General features: G+C 41.0%; 1 protein-coding gene across 1 annotated transcript; it reads right to left on the minus strand.

The window, feature by feature from the left end:
- Positions 1–11,461: 11,461 nt before the first annotated feature.
- Positions 11,462–16,818, minus strand: LOC121839919 (trace amine-associated receptor 3-like). Its single transcript, XM_042300494.1, has 5 exons — positions 16,795–16,818; positions 16,623–16,672; positions 14,095–14,321; positions 13,589–13,680; positions 11,462–11,473 (listed from the first exon to the last, which is right to left on the minus strand). Exons 1-5 carry the CDS (start codon positions 16,816–16,818, stop codon positions 11,462–11,464), a joined length of 405 nt encoding a protein of 134 aa, XP_042156428.1.
- Between the last annotated feature and the right edge of the window lie 679 nt (positions 16,819–17,497).

A 17,497-nucleotide genomic window follows, 5' to 3' on the forward strand; every position in this document is an offset into this window, starting at 1 on the left:
ATTTTAGTTAATTTGGTCAATATTTTCTTAACTTTTCTTGAACTGCACTGTTGGTTAGGGCTTGTAAGTAAGCATTTCACGGTAAGGTCTGCACTTGTTGTATTCGGCGCATGTGACAAAGAAAGTTTGATTTGACTTGATCAATAAGCGCATAGACAACATTGTCCCCACAGTGACCATACGTACTTATCCCAAACAGAAGCCATGGATTACAGGGAACATCCGCACTGAGCTAAAGGCTGGAGCAACCTCTTTCAAGGAGCAGGAGACTAATCCAGAGGCTTGTAAGAAATCCCACTAAATCCTCAGGTGAACCATCAAACAAGCAAAGCATCAAATCAGTACCAAGATTGAATCCTACTACACCGGCTCTGACACTGTTGTGTCAGAGCTTGAAAACTATTACAGACTACAAAGGGAAACCCAGCCGCGAGATGCCCAGTGACGTGAGCCTACCAGACAAGCTAAATGCATTTTAGGCTCGCTTCGAGGCAAAAAACACTGAAGCATGCTTGAGAGCACAAGCTGTTCCGCACGACTGTGTGATCACGCTCTCGTTTGCCGATGTGAGCAAGACCTTTAAACAGGTCAACATTCACAAAGCCGCGGGGCCAGAAGGATTACCATAACTTGTACACCAAGCTTGCTTGGAACAACTGGCAAGTGTCTTCACTGACATTTTCAACCTTTCCCTGACCGAGTCTGTACCTACATGTTTCACGCAGACCAGCATAGTCCTTGTGCCCAAGGAAGTGAAGGTAAGCTGCCTAAATGATTACCGCCCGTAGCACTCACGTTGGTAGCCATGAAGTGTTTTGAAAGGCTGGTCATGGCTCACATGAACACCATCATCCCGGAAATCCTAGACCTACTCCAACTCGCATACCGCTGTAACAGATAAAGAGATGATGCACAATCACACTCCTCACTGCCCTTTCCCACCTTGACAAAAGGTTTAACCCCATTACAGCTACTCTCACTATATCACTATCAGAGTGCTGCCAGGTCAGGGGTCATGCCAGAGCAGTTTTCTTACATGCTATTGAGTCTGAATGAATATGTGACTGACCGGCTCGATTCGGTCCTGTGTAGCAACATTTTAAATAGTGTTTTTTACATTGGATAAAAGTAGAGACTAGTTCACACTGCTAGTTCACACGCACGTTAGCCTTAGCTCCTCCCATGTCTTTCAGGATTCACATGTGAGGACATGTGCTAAACAGAGTGAGTAAGGTAGTGTTGTAAACAACCAAAGATTTCTAGACTAAAAGTGGTGAAAGTAGTAGCAAAAATAAATGTAAATGTAGTTAACTAGGAAGTCAGGGCACCAAGGAAAATCTTAACATTACAAAGTCATAATTTTCCTAATATAACTCTTCAGATATTTTAATATCTGATCAATTAGTCCTCTAATTAATTAATATTCTTTACCTAACATTAGTTTCATTCCAAACGTTGTCAATTGTTGGTTATCTGTACGGACCCAGCCTTTACTATGAATCATCCATACACCAATTGTCAGGCAGTGGGTGTAGCTGGTGCATGAAGTCAGGCGCAGGAGAGCAGAGACGAGTGAACAACGCACTTAATAAATAGCACAAAGTAAACATACCAATGTGCGAACAATAACGGTTGCCACAAAACACGGTGAAAACAGCACCCGGAAAAAAACAGCCAGAAATGTACCAACCTGAACAATAAACAATCACACACAAAGACATGAGGAAAACAGAGGGTTAAATACATGACCAGTAATTGGGAAATGAAAACCAGGTGTGTGGGAAACAAAGACAAAACCAATGGAAAATGAAAAGTGGATCGGTGATGGCTAGAAGACCGGCAATGTCAACCGCTGAGTGCTGCCTGAACAAGGAGAGGAGGAAGGTGTGTGTGGACTGAGCGAGAGCTGGAAAATCCCAGAGGGATAGATTACACAGTTGATAATTATATTAATTGAAAAGCTAATCCTTTGCACATGAACTCTCACTCAATCGGTAATAATTGCAATCAATATATATTTACGCCATGTGTCGTCGTGATCTCTGTTGGAATGATCAGTCCATCTGCTGGAGAGTTCATCCAAGTCTCTTTCTGTTTCCCTGAAAGGTCAAAGTCTTTCGGGGTTAGAATGGATACAGAAATGTTCTCAAAGATAGATGTTTTGGCGGTTGTCTATATTCGCATCCCAATTTTACATCATTTCTAGTAGCAGACTAGTAATTAGTATCTAAGAATAGCTCTTATTCTGTAGGGATTGATAGTCTCAGAGTCTAACCACTTCCAGCCATGTAGCCAATGCTCCCCGTGGTATGTTTAGGAATTCAATAACTATTGGCAATCACAGCCCACGCTGTGGATTTGCTCAGTCTTGGTACTCAAACCTGTGCCACCTCAGGTATGCGAGGTATGCATGGTCTAAAGAGGATTTCCTCAGGGGGGGTTTTATTCGTAACAGTAGAAAAAGTGGTTCTATGATGCCTGATAGTTTAATCTTTATTCATTCATTTTATTCAAGAATTAGATGCAAACCACATATTTGACAAATGTACACATTCATAGATATAGTGTGTGTATGTGTATATATATGTATATATACAGTGCCTTGCGAAAGTATTCGGCCCCCTTGAACTTTGCGACCTTTTGCCACATTTCAGGCTTCAAACATAAAGATATAAAACTGTATTTTTTGTGAAGAATCAACAACAAGTGGGACACAATCATGAAGTGGAACGACATTTATTGGATATTTCAAACTTTTTTAACAAATCAAAAACTGAAAAATTGGGCCAGAGCACCTTCTTCCACATGTTTGGTGTATCTCCCAGGTGGCTTGTGGCAAACTTTAAACAACACTTTTTATGGATATCTTTAAGAAATGGCTTTCTTCTTGCCACTCTTCCATAAAGGCCAGATTTGTGCAATATACGACTGATTGTTGTCCTATGGACAGAGTCTCCCACCTCAGCTGTAGATCTCTGCAGTTCATCCAGAGTGATCATGGGCCTCTTGGCTGCATCTCTGATCAGTCTTCTCCTTGTATGAGCTGAAAGTTTAGAGGGACGGCCAGGTCTTGGTAGATTTGCAGTGGTCTGATACTCCTTCCATTTCAATATTATCGCTTGCACAGTGCTCCTTGGGATGTTTAAAGCTTGGGAAATCTTTTTGTATCCAAATCCGGCTTTAAACTTCTTCACAACAGTATCTCGGACCTGCCTGGTGTGTTCCTTGTTCTTCATGATGCTCTCTGCGCTTTTAACGGACCTCTGAGACTATCCCAGTGCAGGTGCATTTATACGGAGACTTGATTACACACAGGTGGATTGTATTTATCATCATTAGTCATTTAGGTCAACATTGGATCATTCAGAGATCCTCACTGAACTTCTGGAGAGAGTTTGCTGCACTGAAAGTAAAGGGGCTGAATAATTTTGCACGCCCAATTTTTCAGTTTTTGATTTGTTAAAAAAATTAGAAATATCCAATAAATGTCGTTCCACTTCATGATTGTGTCCCACTTGTTGTTGATTCTTCACAAAAAAATACAGTTTTATATCTTTATGTTTGAAGCCTGAAATGTGGTAAAAGGTTGCAAAGTTCAAGGGGGCCGAATACTTTCGCAAGGCACTGTATGTATATATATGTGTGTGTTTTCTGTCCTCTCTGAAGTGACCAAATGGAACACACTCGTCATACCTGTTGCTTAAGTGTTCACGGACTATTCCCACCTTCTCACAAGTAGACATTTTGTTTCATATTCTCATTTCGGGGATTTAGGAGTTTGCCATGTGAAATCCTTTGTTCTCTCTGTGTCTCTCTTTCTGCATGGTCAGGGGGAATGGGGAAGCCATGATCTATACCCAGAAAGGGCCACATCAGGACAATACTGTATTGAGACCCAATCACTGGACACTTTAATAAATGGATCACTAGTCACTTTAAACAATGCTAGTTTAAATGATGCCATTTTAACAATGTTTACATATCTTACATTACTCATATCACATGTATATACTGTATTTTATACCATCTACTGCAGCTTGCCTATGCCGCTCGGCCATTGCTCATCCTTATACTTATATGTACATATTCTCATCAACCCCTTTAGGTTTGTGTGTATTAGGTAGTTGTTGGGGAATTGTTAATTACTTGTTAGATATTACTGCACTGTTGCAACTACAAGCACAAGCATTTCGCTACACTTGCATTAACATCTGCTAACCATGTGATTGTGACCAATATAATTTGATTTGATTTGATTTGTAACGGTTAGTAAACTAGTTATTCACATCAAATCAAATGATCTTTGTCGCATACACATGGTTAGTAGATGTTAATGTGAGTGTAGGGAAATGATTGTGCTTCTAGTTCCGACCATGCAGTAATATCTAACAAGTAATCTTACCTAACAACTTCACAACAACTACCTTATACAAACAAGTGTAAAGGAATGAATAAGAATATGTACAGAAAGATATATGAATGAGCGATGGCCGAATGGCATAGGCAAGATGCAGTAGATGCTATAGAGTACAGTAATTATATTGAACAGATTTGTTAGAAAATGTCCATGAAAGTATTTACATACAAGTGTGACGATTATTACATTAACATCAATGCACTGAGCCTCCGTGTGGTACGTTGAGGCTAGGGAGCGGAAAGAATCAAATTGAGAAACTTGATTACACAAGTCAGTTGGCTTACAACCTCTATGAGATGAGTACTGTAGGGTACGTAAACATTCTTTCAAGCGGAATTGTTTAAAGTGGCTGGTGATACATTTATTACATCAATTTTTTTCATTATTAAAGTGTCTAGAGTTGAGTCAGTATGTTGGCAGCAGCCACTCAATGTTAGCGATGGCTGTTTAACAGTCTGATGGCTTTGAGATAGAAGCTGTTTTCAGTCTCTCGGTCCCAGCTTTGATGCACCTGTACTGACCTTGCCTTCTGGATGATAGTGGGGGGAACATGCAGTGGCTTGGGTGGTTGATGTCCTTGATGACCTTTTTGGTCTTCCTGTGACATCGGGTGGTGTAGGTGTCCTGGAGGGCAGGTAGTTTGCCCCCGGTTTGCCCCCTCTGGAGAGTCGTACCGTTGTGGGCGGAGCAGTTTCCATACCAGGCGGTGATACAGCCCGACAGGATGCTCACGATTGTGCATCTGTAAAAGTTTGAGTGTTTTTGGTGACAAGCCAAATTTCTTCAGCCTCTTGAGGTTCAAGAGGTGCTGTTGCATCTTCTTCAGCACACTGTCTGTGTGGGTGGACCATTTCAGTTTGTCCGTGATGTGTACGGCGAGGAACTTAAAACTTTCCACCTTCACCACAACTGTCATGTCGATGTGGATAGCGGGTGCTCCCTGTGCTGTTTCCTGAAGTCCACGATCATCTCCCTTGTTTTGTTGACGTTGGGTGTGAGGTTAATTTCCTGACACTTGTCACGCCCTGGTCTTAGTATTTTGTGTTTTCTTTCTTTATTTTGGTCAGGCCAGGGTGTGACATGGGTTTATTTTGTGTTGTGTTTATGTATGGGGTTTTTTCGTAGGTTTTGGAATTGTGGCTTAGTGGGGGGTTCTAGCAAAGTCTATGGTTGCCTGAGGCGGTTCTCAATCAGAGGCAGGTGATTCTCGTTGTCTCTGATTTGGAACCATATTTAGGCAGCCATATTCTTGTTTCGTGGGTGATTGTTCCTGTCTCAGTGTTTTGTATTTCACCAGATAGGCTGTATAGGTTTTCACGTTCCGTTTGTTGTTTTGTATTTTCGTGTGTCATCTTCATTAAAGATGTATCGTATTAACCACGCTGTATTTTGGTCCGACTCTCCTTCGACGGAAGAAAACCGTAACACCACACTCCGAGGGCCCTCACCTTCTCCCTGTAGGCCATCTCGTTGTTGTTGGTAATCATGTCTACCACTGTTGTGTCGTCTGCAAACTTGATGATTGAGTTGGAGGCATGCATTTCCATGCAGTCATGGGTGAACAGGGAGTACAGGAGAGGGCAGAGAACAGTTGATTTCAGCAGTTACAGTATTTTTGAACCTACTGGTGATCATCTCCATCTCTCACTTCAAGCAGCTCCACACTCCACAACCAACCTGCTCATCCTCTCTCTGACTGTGTCAGATCTCCTGGTGGGACTGATTGTGATACCAGTAATGACTGTAGCAATAATGGAACCATGCTGGGGTTTTGGGGAATATTTCTGTGTGTTTCATGCCTACATTGCTTGTTTGTGTACTTCTTTATCTCTGGGCAATTTGGTCTTGATAGCTATAGACCGCTATGTTGCTGTGTGTGATCCCTTATTGTACCAGTCTAGAATAACAATTACAAGCATGATGTGTTGTATATCCATCACCTGGTGTTGTTGTATCATATACCGTGCTGCTAATAATAAATAAAAAAACGTTGTAAATTTACAGATACCAAGTAGGTGTTTGACAGAATGTGTTATTGTTGAAGGAATAACATGGGTTAATATAATTTACAATGGTTGTCCCTTGCTCTATTATTATACCGCTTTATGTAAAAATCTTTGTGGTGGCCAGATCACAGGCCAGAAAGGTTTTTTCAAAAGAGGCTGCCAGTGTGTCTGGTGTTAAAACTGCACAACCAAATAAGTCTGAGAGAAAAACAGCAAATACTCTATCTATTGTTGTTTTCACCTATTATATTTGTTGGATTCCAACCCTATTTATTTTCTTATTTTTGTGTGTTGTAAGTGACAATTTATCACTTTTCATCCGTTTTCTACCACTTGTTAATTCCTTCATAAATAATAATAATAATAATTTATGCATTATTTTATCCATGGTTCAAAGTGACAGCTAAACATAGTTTAACTCTGAGGTTCCTATAATTTTAACCCTAGTTTCACAAAGGTTTGATATAGTCAAGTTATACAATTGTTGTAATTGCTTCTTTCATGTGACAATACACTGACGTTACTTATCTCAGTGTTCTCGTCAAAAGATACATGTGGTGTTGATACAGAATGATTTGGATGGATTGGATTTGAAGGACTTGGAGTAAGTAAGTATTCTAAGTATTCTATGTAAGTATTGTAAAAGTCCATTCTGAGGACTTCATTAGTCATTCTATATGTTGTTTAACATCTCCCTCTAGTGGCTCAATTGTGACACAACGTCCTCATCAAGTGTAGTAAAGTTGAAATGTACACTACTGCATATCAGATAACGTTCAAGTCTATCTCAATGGTGTATTGTGTAAGTAGTTGAGGGTAAAATGCAAGAATATGCTATTAAGGGTAACACTATAATGTTAAGTAATAACACTTTGTAATAAAGAATGTATAATGGATTAGTAAATAGTTTATTCATCCTTCATGTATAGCATCCCACATTTGTTTTAGAAAGCAGGTTATTCACACATTAATTAACTTTTATAGTCTGTAATAATGATTCAGAAGATCATTTATGAGATGTTTAATGAATTAACTTATAAACCATTTACTGATCATTAGTCCAGTCAAATTTGCAGTCCCTAATCTAAAGTAAGGACTTTTCATACTTTATGAATGTTTTGAACAGAAACCAGTGTAATTTCTCACTAATAGATGGACATGCTATTGGTAGAAATTCCAACAGAGCCTGATGTTCTCAAAATGACCTATAACATATCAATGGTTAAACAATAAGCACACAACACAGAGGATGTTTAAAGAAATATTGAACATTTTATTCCAAAACAGTCACACTGTTCTAATGTTCTAATAGTGTGCTGAAGGAAGTAACGTGTTTGTCTGAAAATGAGAAAAGTCTTGTTTGTTAGCCCTGAGTACCTAAACCAAAGTGTGGATTGTAGTCACTCATTAGAGAAGTTCATAGACTGTTTACAGGGTAAGGGAACCAATATCTAAATATATAATTTAACTGAACATTACGTTTAAAGGGTTAAAACCTTTAATACACTACAAGTGAAGGTGTCCAAATACTTATGTCTTCAAATTGGGGGACTAGATACATAATTTGTTTTTGTTCCTAAACGGTAAAACATATGTATGAAAATACCCTCAAATAAAAGGTTCTATAATGTCGCCTCATTAAACATTAGATTTCATATCCAAAGTGAAGAGGCCAGTTGAAAAACAGTTTAACTGCAGAGTTTTACACCCACTGGGCCAACACTGGTTGAATCAACGTTGTTGATTTTTTAATCCAACATAGAGTTGACATTGAATTGATGTCTGTGCCCAGTGGGCAGGGATTGCTTTCAGTATGTGCTGTGGCCATAGGTGTCAGAGACGTGTGTATAGGTGGCAGGGAAGTCAGGTGCAGGAGAGTCAAACGGAGAAAAAAAATGGAGTCTTTTAATAAATGTCCAAGTAACATGCTCCATAACACTAATAAGAAAAATGAATATAAACAAATATGGGTACGAAGACCTGTCGCGCACCTATACAAATAAACACTACACTGACAATAAACAATTTCTGACAAAGACATGAGGGGAAACAGAGGGTTAAATACACAACAGGTAATGGATGGGATTGAAAACAGGTGTGTGGGAAGACAAGACAAAACCAATGGTAAATGAAAAATGGATCGATGATGGCTAGAAGACCGGTGACGTCGACCGCCGAGCACCGCCCGAACAAGGAGAGGCAACGACTTCGGCAGAAGTCGTGACAATAGGATGGTGGTTGGCCAAGGGTCATTTCAGTGTAGGAAAGGATGAAACATTGTCTGTACCACCAGTAAGTACAGATAGTAGTATAAATCCCCTCGCACAGTCCCCGCAGCCGGACAACTTTCTCATGGCTTCTGGAGGGAAATGCTGTAGAAATGCTCAACCGGTGTCGCTCATTCAGCCGACAGAAACTTTCAACCAGTTCTCCACATTAAGCAGTGAGTTGGAGTCAGAGGCCGAGCTTTCTCTGGTCTCTACTCCTCCTGTTACTGGGTCTGAGAACGCGAAGCCTCCCACCATTAGCTCGAACAAATTGAAAACCCTAATCATTGGCGACTCCATTACCCATAGTATTATACTTAAAGTGAATTATCCAGCAATCATACACTGTTTACCAGGGGGCAGGGCTAACGACGTTAAGGCTAATCTGAAGATGGTGCTGGCTAAGGCTAAAAAATGGCAAGTGTAGAGAGTATAGGGATATTGTTATCCACGTCGGCACCAACGATGTTAGGATGAAACAGTCAGAGGTCACCAAGTGCAACATGGCTTCAGCGTGTTAATCAGCTAGAAAGATGTGTCAGCATCGAGTAATTTTCTCTGCCCCCCTCCCAGTTAGGGGGAGTGATGAGCTCTACAGCAGAGTCTCACAACTCAATCGCTGGTTGAAAACTGTTTTCTACCCCTGCCAAAAGATAGAATTTGTAGATATTTGTCCCTCTTTCTGGGACTCACACACAAACAGGACCAAGCCTGGCCTGTTGAGGAGTGACGGACTCCATCCTAGCTGGAGGGGTGCTCTCATCTTATCTACGAACATAGACAGGGCTCTAACTCCCCTAGCTCCACAATGAGATAGGGTTCAGGCCAGGCAGCAGGCTGTTAGCCAGCCTGGCAGCTTAGTGGAGTCTGCCACAAGCACAGTCAGTGTAGTCAACTCAGCTATCCCCATTGAGACCGTGTCTGTGCCTCGACCTAGGTTGTGCAAAACTAAACATGGCGGTGTTCGCCTCAGCAATCTCTCTGGAATAAAGACCTCCTCCATTCCTGCCATTATTGAAAGAGGTTGTGATACCTCACATCTCAAAATAGGGTGACCTAATGTTAGATCCCTAACTTCCAAGGCAGTTATAGTCAATTAACGTATCACTGATCATAATCTTGATGTGATTGGCCTGACTGAAACATGGCTTAAGCCTGATGAATTTACTGTGTTAAATGAGGCCTCTTCTCCTGGTTACACTAGTGACCATATCCCCGTGCATCCAGCAATAGCGGAGGTGTTGCTAACATTTATGATAGCAACTTTCAATTTACAAAAAAAAAAACGTCTTCGTCTTTTGAGCTTCCAGTCATGAACTCTATGCAGACTTCTCAATCATTTTTTATAGCTATTGTTTACATATATAGCGTTCCTCACTGAGTTCCCTGAATTTCGGAGTCATCACGGACTCAGTGGGTTTTGTCCAACATATCTCCGGACCTACTCACTGCCACAGTCATTCTCTGGACCTAGTTTTGTCCCATGGAATAAATGTTGTGGATCTTAATTTAGATTGAAAAGCAGTGCCGAGCACCTATGAATGGCAGGTCTTACCCTTGGTAACGATGTGTAGTCCCTGCTGTGCCATCTATGCCCTCCAGAAACATTCTCAGGACCACCATGACGGCAACACGGATGTTCAGGAGTCAGTCGAGAAGTCTACCCATGGGGACCGAAGCAAAGTCGTTGGTGGACAGGCTGCAAAGCTGCCTCTTGGCCGAGGGGTTGAATGGGCCAGTAACATTACCTCTGTGGAACACCTTCCTCCAGAAGGGAGGACAAAGAGCAGTGAGCTATCCCAGACCACCGTCCACAAGAACCAACTCTGGGCCTGAGCTATTAGCCAGACACCCTCGGCTACAAACATCGAACTGTCCATAGAGAAGAGGAACCAACCTTGAGGGTCATTTACATAGTTTACAAGCCAACTCCACCTTATCCTCCAGTGACAGGGGGGTCAGATCATAGTGTTACGACAGATGGCATTACCCACCTCCTTCCTTCAACTGCCCTTGGTGCTCCATGGGGCAGAAGTACCACTCCCCTTCATCATCCTCCTGCCTGACCAGACTCAGTCACTCCCAACTTGCTCCTCATGGGGATAAGCGACAGCTCTCTGCCCCAAACTATCTATGCTGACAGTGATGTCAGTGGTCGACAGTGCTGGGCCATAGCCAAATCCTGTCTGATCACTTCTGGGCCAACATCAAACCCTACCTCAGACTGGTGGCCCATCTGATTTCCTAGTCTGATGTCAAGGATGACCCAGATTAAACCAGGCGAGAGCATTTGTGGAGGAAGAGCATAGTCTTTTAATGTGTCACGATTGTCATGATATTGAAACCCCTGAAGTCGTTATGCTTTGTTTATTGGTTGTGGGGTGCATTGGCAGAGAAACCTGTTGCTGGAAAATGTTGATATCCCCCTAGCTGATCATTGTCTGTAGCCAACTCTGACCGCAGTGTAGGCCTCATGATACAGACAGGAAGAGTGAGCTGGTTCTTAGTGGTCGGCGAACCCTCAACCTTCTGGCCCGTAACCCTGCATGGCCTTGTATGCACCACAAAAGCATCCTGAAGTCAATATCCACATTTTTCGGGTCGCTAGTTATTTTTATTTGTGGTCATACACATTATGTTGGATACGTGTTTTAAAGTACAAAGGGAGGGTCGTGAAAATATTCAGAGTAAATTGTGAACTGTCCCTAATTACTTGAGGTGCTTTTGAGATCATTGATTGATACAACTGAACTGGAAATCACATTTCTCAGTCACATTTTCTTCTGAGAAAACAACACCACAGAAATGGAAAACAACATCAAGGGACAATTGGGTCAGAGTACAGTGTGGTTGTTCTGATGTCTGACAAATAGTATTTTCCCCATGATGTAACTGAGACAAAGTCTACCTCAACTTGATAAAAGTATGGTTAAAGATTGTAACCCCTTAAACTTAATCTTTAATGAAATGAAGAATTTAGATATTGGTTCCATTACCCTGTAAGCAGTCTATGAACTGCTCTAATGAGTGACTGCAATCCACACTTTTGTCTTGGTAGTCACTGCCAACAAACAAGAATGTCTGTCATTTTCAGACAAAACACATTAATTCCTTCAGCACACTACTACAAGTGTGACTGTTTTGGAATAAAATGTTCAATATATTTCCTTTAACATCCTCTGTGTTGTGTGCTTATTGTTTACCATTGATTTGTTCTAGATTATTTTGAGACCTTAAGTAGCATCGGGTAGTATTGGAATGTCTACCAATAGCATGTCCATCTTTTTGTGATAAATTACACTGGTCACTGTTCAAAACGTTTATAGAGAATTAGAAAGTGTGAATAGTCCTCCCTTTACATTAGGGACTGCAAAACGACTTTACTAATGATTAGCTGATAAGTTAATTGATTAAACATCTTATGAATGATCTTATGAATAATTATTACAGACTATAAAAGTTGTTAATACATGTGTACATAACTAGCTTACTAAAGGAAATGTAGGAGTACTGATACATGAATGATGAATAAACTATTTACTTATCCATTATGAATACTTTATTATAAAATGTTATTACCTATCTCTATATTCATTCTGACTCCACAGCATCTGAGAGAGCTGCTCTTGGGTGACCCCTGACCTGGCAGCAGGGATGTATGGATTTAGTATATATTTTACAAGGCAAGTCAGTTCAGAACAAATTCTTATTTTCAATGATTCAGGGGCAGAACGACAGATTTGTACCTTGTCAGCTCGGGGATTTTAACTTGCAACCTTTCGGTTATTAGTCCAACACTCTAACCACTAGGCTACCCTGCCGCCCCGGATGTAGTTAGAGTAGTGGTAGTGAGAGTAGTGATAGTCTTCATAACCAGTATGATGAGGTTCAAGTGTCTGCTGCGGTCTCCTGCGCTGTTGTGTTGAATCATTAATGGATATAGTAGTATTTATACATTTGAGAATACCTAGTTTATTAACATTTCATTAAAGGGAGAGTTAAAGGGAGAGTAATAATTAATACATGGTGAGGAAACTGTAAATGACTTACAAATGGTTTATTACTGAAATTATAAAGTGTTACCCATAATTGGATGTTCTGGCATTTTACCCTTAACTTTACCCTTAACTACACCATTACACCATTGAGATAGACTTGGACGTTATCTGATATCATGCAGCATTGTACATTTCAACTGTACTACACTGCTGACAAAGTACTAATCTGTCGTTCTGCCCCTGAACAGGCAGTTAACCCACTGTTCCCAGGCCGTCATTGAAAATAAGAATTTGTTCTTAACAGACTTGCCTGGTTAAATAAAGGTAAAATTAAAAAATAAAATAAAAACTTGATGAATACGTTGTGTCACAATTGAGCCACTAGAGGGAGATGTTAAACAACATATAGCATGACTCATGACGTCCTCAGAATGTACTATTAGAACACTACATACTATTTATCATTAAGTAACACGGAACAACCACAGCCTTAGGTATTTGGAGTCCACAATCCACAATGACTGCAATGTATTTTATAAAACAAGCTTATGCCTTCTTCTGCCTTCTCCAAGTCACTCAATTCCAATCCAGACAAATCATTCTGCATCAACACCACATTTATCTATCATGACAACACTGAGATAAGTAATGTCGGTGTATTGTAACATGAAATAATTACAACAATTGTCGAACAAAACTATAACAAACCGATGTTTGCCGAACTAGGGAATCATATTATAGGAACTATAAACGTCTTATCTTCAGAGTTAAAATAAGTTTAGCTGTCACTTTGAACCATGGATAAAAGAAAGCATAAATTATTGGATTAATTAAGGAATTAACAAGTGCCAGATAACTGGTGAAAAATGATATTAAATGATTACCTAAAACAGAAAAAACTAAGTAAATAAATAGAGATGGAATCCAAGAAATGAGATAGGTGAAAACAACAATAGCTAGAGTTTTTGCTGCTTTTATCTCAGACTTATTTGCTGATACAGTTTCAAAACCAGACACACTGGCAACCTCTTTTGAAAACACCTTTCTGGCCTGTGATCTGGCCACCACAAAGATTTTCAAATACAGTGTTATAATAATAGAGCAAGGGACAACCATTATAAATACAATGTAAATTATATTAACCCAGGTTATTCCTTCAACAATAACACATTCTGTCAAACACCTACTGGGTGTCTGTACATTTACAAAGTTTTGTATAATAACAGCATCGTATATGATACAACAACACCAGGTAATGGATATACAACAGATAGTTCCTGTTATTGTTATTTTAGAGTGGTACAATAAGGGATCACACACAGCAACATAGCGGTCAATAGATATCAAGACCAAATTGCCAAGCGATAAGGTAGTACATAAAAAAGTAATGTAGAATTGAAACACACAGAAATATCCAACAAAACCCCAGCATGATTCCATTATTGCTACAGTCATTACTGGTATCACAATCAGTCCCACCAGGAGATCTGACGCAGCCAGAGAGAGGATGAGCAGGTTGGTTGGAGTGTGGAGCTGCTTGAAGTGAGAGATGGAGATGATCACCAGTAGGTTCAAAAATACTGTAACTGCTGAAATCAATGAGAAGAAGATGTACAGTGTTATGTAGATAGATGTCGACAGCAGAGCCTTTCTGCAAGAAAAGTTTCTGTCCTGAAAACAGTATTGAACATCTTCATGTTTCTCCATTTGTAATAAAATGTAAAAATGCTGAGGTCCTGCTTCTGCTTGGTCCTGTGTGTGACCCTGTCAGGTCCGCCTTCTGAAAAACTCTGAGCTCTGCCTCTCTATTTATCCCTGAGTTACTGACAGAAACTCCCCTACCCCGGGGTCTCTCTGCACACACACACACACACACACAAAACATACACACGTGGACACACAAATAAAAAAATGGTTGGATAAACAAATAATTTGAGCATGATGACGTGATTGGCTGTTGCTGTGACCACCTAGCCTGTCCTTCAGCCTTACCGATAGTTAGAGATGAGAGAAAAGGTACATTTTCTCCAATTTAATTCAAATCAAATCAAATGTTATTTGTCAACAGTGCCAATCAGGTGTGGAGCTTACAGGGAAATGTTTACTTACAAGCCGTTAACCAACAATGCAGTTTTAAGAAAAAATAAATGTTAAGTGAAAAATAGAAGGGTGTACCGGTATAGAGTCAATGGGCGGGGTAATTAGTCGAGGTTAATTGAGGTAATATGTACATGTAGTTCGAGTTAAAGTGACTATTCATAGATAATAAACAGAGAGTAGCAGCACCGTAAAAGAGGAGGGGGGCAATGCAAATTGTCTGGCTAGCCATTTGATTAGCTGTTCAGCAGTCTTATGGCTTTGGGGTAGAAGCTGTTAAGCAGTCTTTTGGACCTAGACTTGGCAGTCCGGTAACGCTTGCCGTGTGGTAGCAGAGGGAACAGTCTGTGACTAGGGTGGCTGGAGTCTTTGTCAATTTTTAGGGCCTTCCTCTAACACAGCCTGGTATAGAGGTCTTGGATGGCAGGAAGCTTGGCCCCGGTGATGTACTGGCCCGTACTCACTACCCTCTGTAGTGCCTTGTGGCCGGAGGCCGAGCAGTTAAAAGTACCAGGCAGTGATGCAACCAGTCTCAACCATGCTCTCGATGGTGAAGCTGTAGCATTTTTTGAGGATCTGAGGACCCATGCTAAATCTTTTCAGTCTCCTGAGGTGGAATAGGCTTTATTGTGCTCTCTTCATGACTGTCTTAGTGTGCTTGGACCATGATAGTTTGTTTGTGATGTGGACACCAAGGAACTTGAAGCTCTCAACCTGCTCCACTACAGCCATGTCGATGAGAATGTGGGTGTGCTCGCTCCTCCTTTTCCTGTAGTCCACAATCATCTCCTTTTTCTTGATCACATTGAGGGAGAGGTTGTTACCCTGGCACCACACGTCCAGCTCTCTGACCTCCTCCCTATAGGCTGTCTCATCTTTGTAGGTGATCAGGCTTACCACTGTTGTGTCATCGGCAAATTTAATGATGGTGTTGGAGTCGTACCTGGTCATATGTTCATGCAGTCATGAGTGAACAGGGAGTACATGAGGGGACTGAGCGTGCACCCCTGAGGGGCCCCCTGTGTTGAGGATCAGCGTTGCAGATGTGTTGTTACCTACCCTTATCACCTGGGGGCGGCCCGTCAGGAAGACAATTCTGTGCATTATTAATGGGAAAATATATTATGGGTGATGATTTGGTCACTTAAAGGTTTTTCTACATGGGAAATAGGATAACTGTCCATACTAACTGTTTTTGGTGATGTCAGTGCTCAATATGGAACATAATCCACAACCTCAGGAAACGAGATGGCAAGTCACATGTCACTTGGCTGGTGTAGGAAAGCTGACAGTAAGGAAGTTGATGAGATGGCATAACTTTATTGTGTACATGCTTATAGCACATACAATCAGAATTTTTAGCGGGATTCCATAGGAACATTCCATAGACATTTAGAAATGTCCATCTGAACTAAATTATGAACCACACTTCTTCAAGTCGAGGGACACTTTATCTCAGTTACATCATGGGGACATCAGAATAACCTAAATGTATTCCGACCCAATCACCCATTGATGTTTTTTTTTTACGTGACTAAGAAATGTGATTTCCAGTTTGGTTCAGTTGTATCGATCAGTGATCTCAAAAGCACTTCAAGTAATTAGGGGCAGTTCAAAATGTACTGGGAATATTTTCATTGAACCTCCCCTTGTACTGTAAAAACAAATGTACATACCCTCCACATTTATTGAATTAACTCTAAATAATGCTTAGAAACGTGGTTATCGACATTGCCACTTCAGCATACTTTTGTGGCACAGTCGATGCCACACAGGACTACGGGCCAGAAGGTTGAGGGATCACCAACCACCACGGACGAGCTCAATCTCCTTGCATGTTTCATTAGGCCTACAACCCGATAAGAGCTGGTTGCAGGCAATTATAATCTAGAGGGATATTAGATATCCAACATTTTGATGCCAATCATATAAAATACATGGAACGCAACATAAGTTTTCACCAATAGTTTTCTGTGTCAATGCATCACACAACTAAAAACAAAGCATACCGACTTCGGGTGCTTCAATATCATGGTATGCATTTTCAACATCACAATAATCAGACTTTGACAATAGCGACAATAGCAAAAAACAGAAAATACATCCGTCGCATTAGCATCGAATATCCCCCGTGATTTGCAACTTTTCAGGGAAGTTAGGGACAAAAATACACAGGCAGTTAGGAAAGTTATGGCTAGCTTTTTCAAACAGAAATTTGCATCCTGTAGTGCTAAATTTCTGGGACACTGTAAAGTCCATGGCGAATAAGAGCACCTCCTCCCAGCCGTCCACTGCTCTGAGGCTAGGAAACACTGTCACCACCGATAAATCCACTATAATTGAGAATTTCAATAAGCATTTCTCTATGCTTTCCACCTGGCTACCACTACGCCGGTCAACTGCACGGCACCCTCCACAGCAACCCGCCAAAGCCCCCACAATTTCTCCTTCACCAAAATGCAGATAGCTGATGTTCTGAAAGAGCTGCAAAATCTGGACCCCTACAAATCAGCCGGGCTAGACAATCTGGACCCTCTCTTTCTAAAATGATCTGCCGAAATTGATGCAACCCCTATTACTAGCCTGTTCAACCTCTTTCGTATCATCTGAGTTTCCCAAAGATTGGAAAGCTGCCGCGGTCATCCCCCTCTTCAAAGGGGGTGACACTCTAGACCCAAACTGCTACAGACCTACATCTTTCCTACCCTTTCT

The sequence above is a fragment of the Oncorhynchus tshawytscha genome, linkage group LG18 (assembly GCF_018296145.1).
Source record: "Oncorhynchus tshawytscha isolate Ot180627B linkage group LG18, Otsh_v2.0, whole genome shotgun sequence".
Classification (NCBI taxonomy): domain Eukaryota; kingdom Metazoa; phylum Chordata; class Actinopteri; order Salmoniformes; family Salmonidae; genus Oncorhynchus; species Oncorhynchus tshawytscha.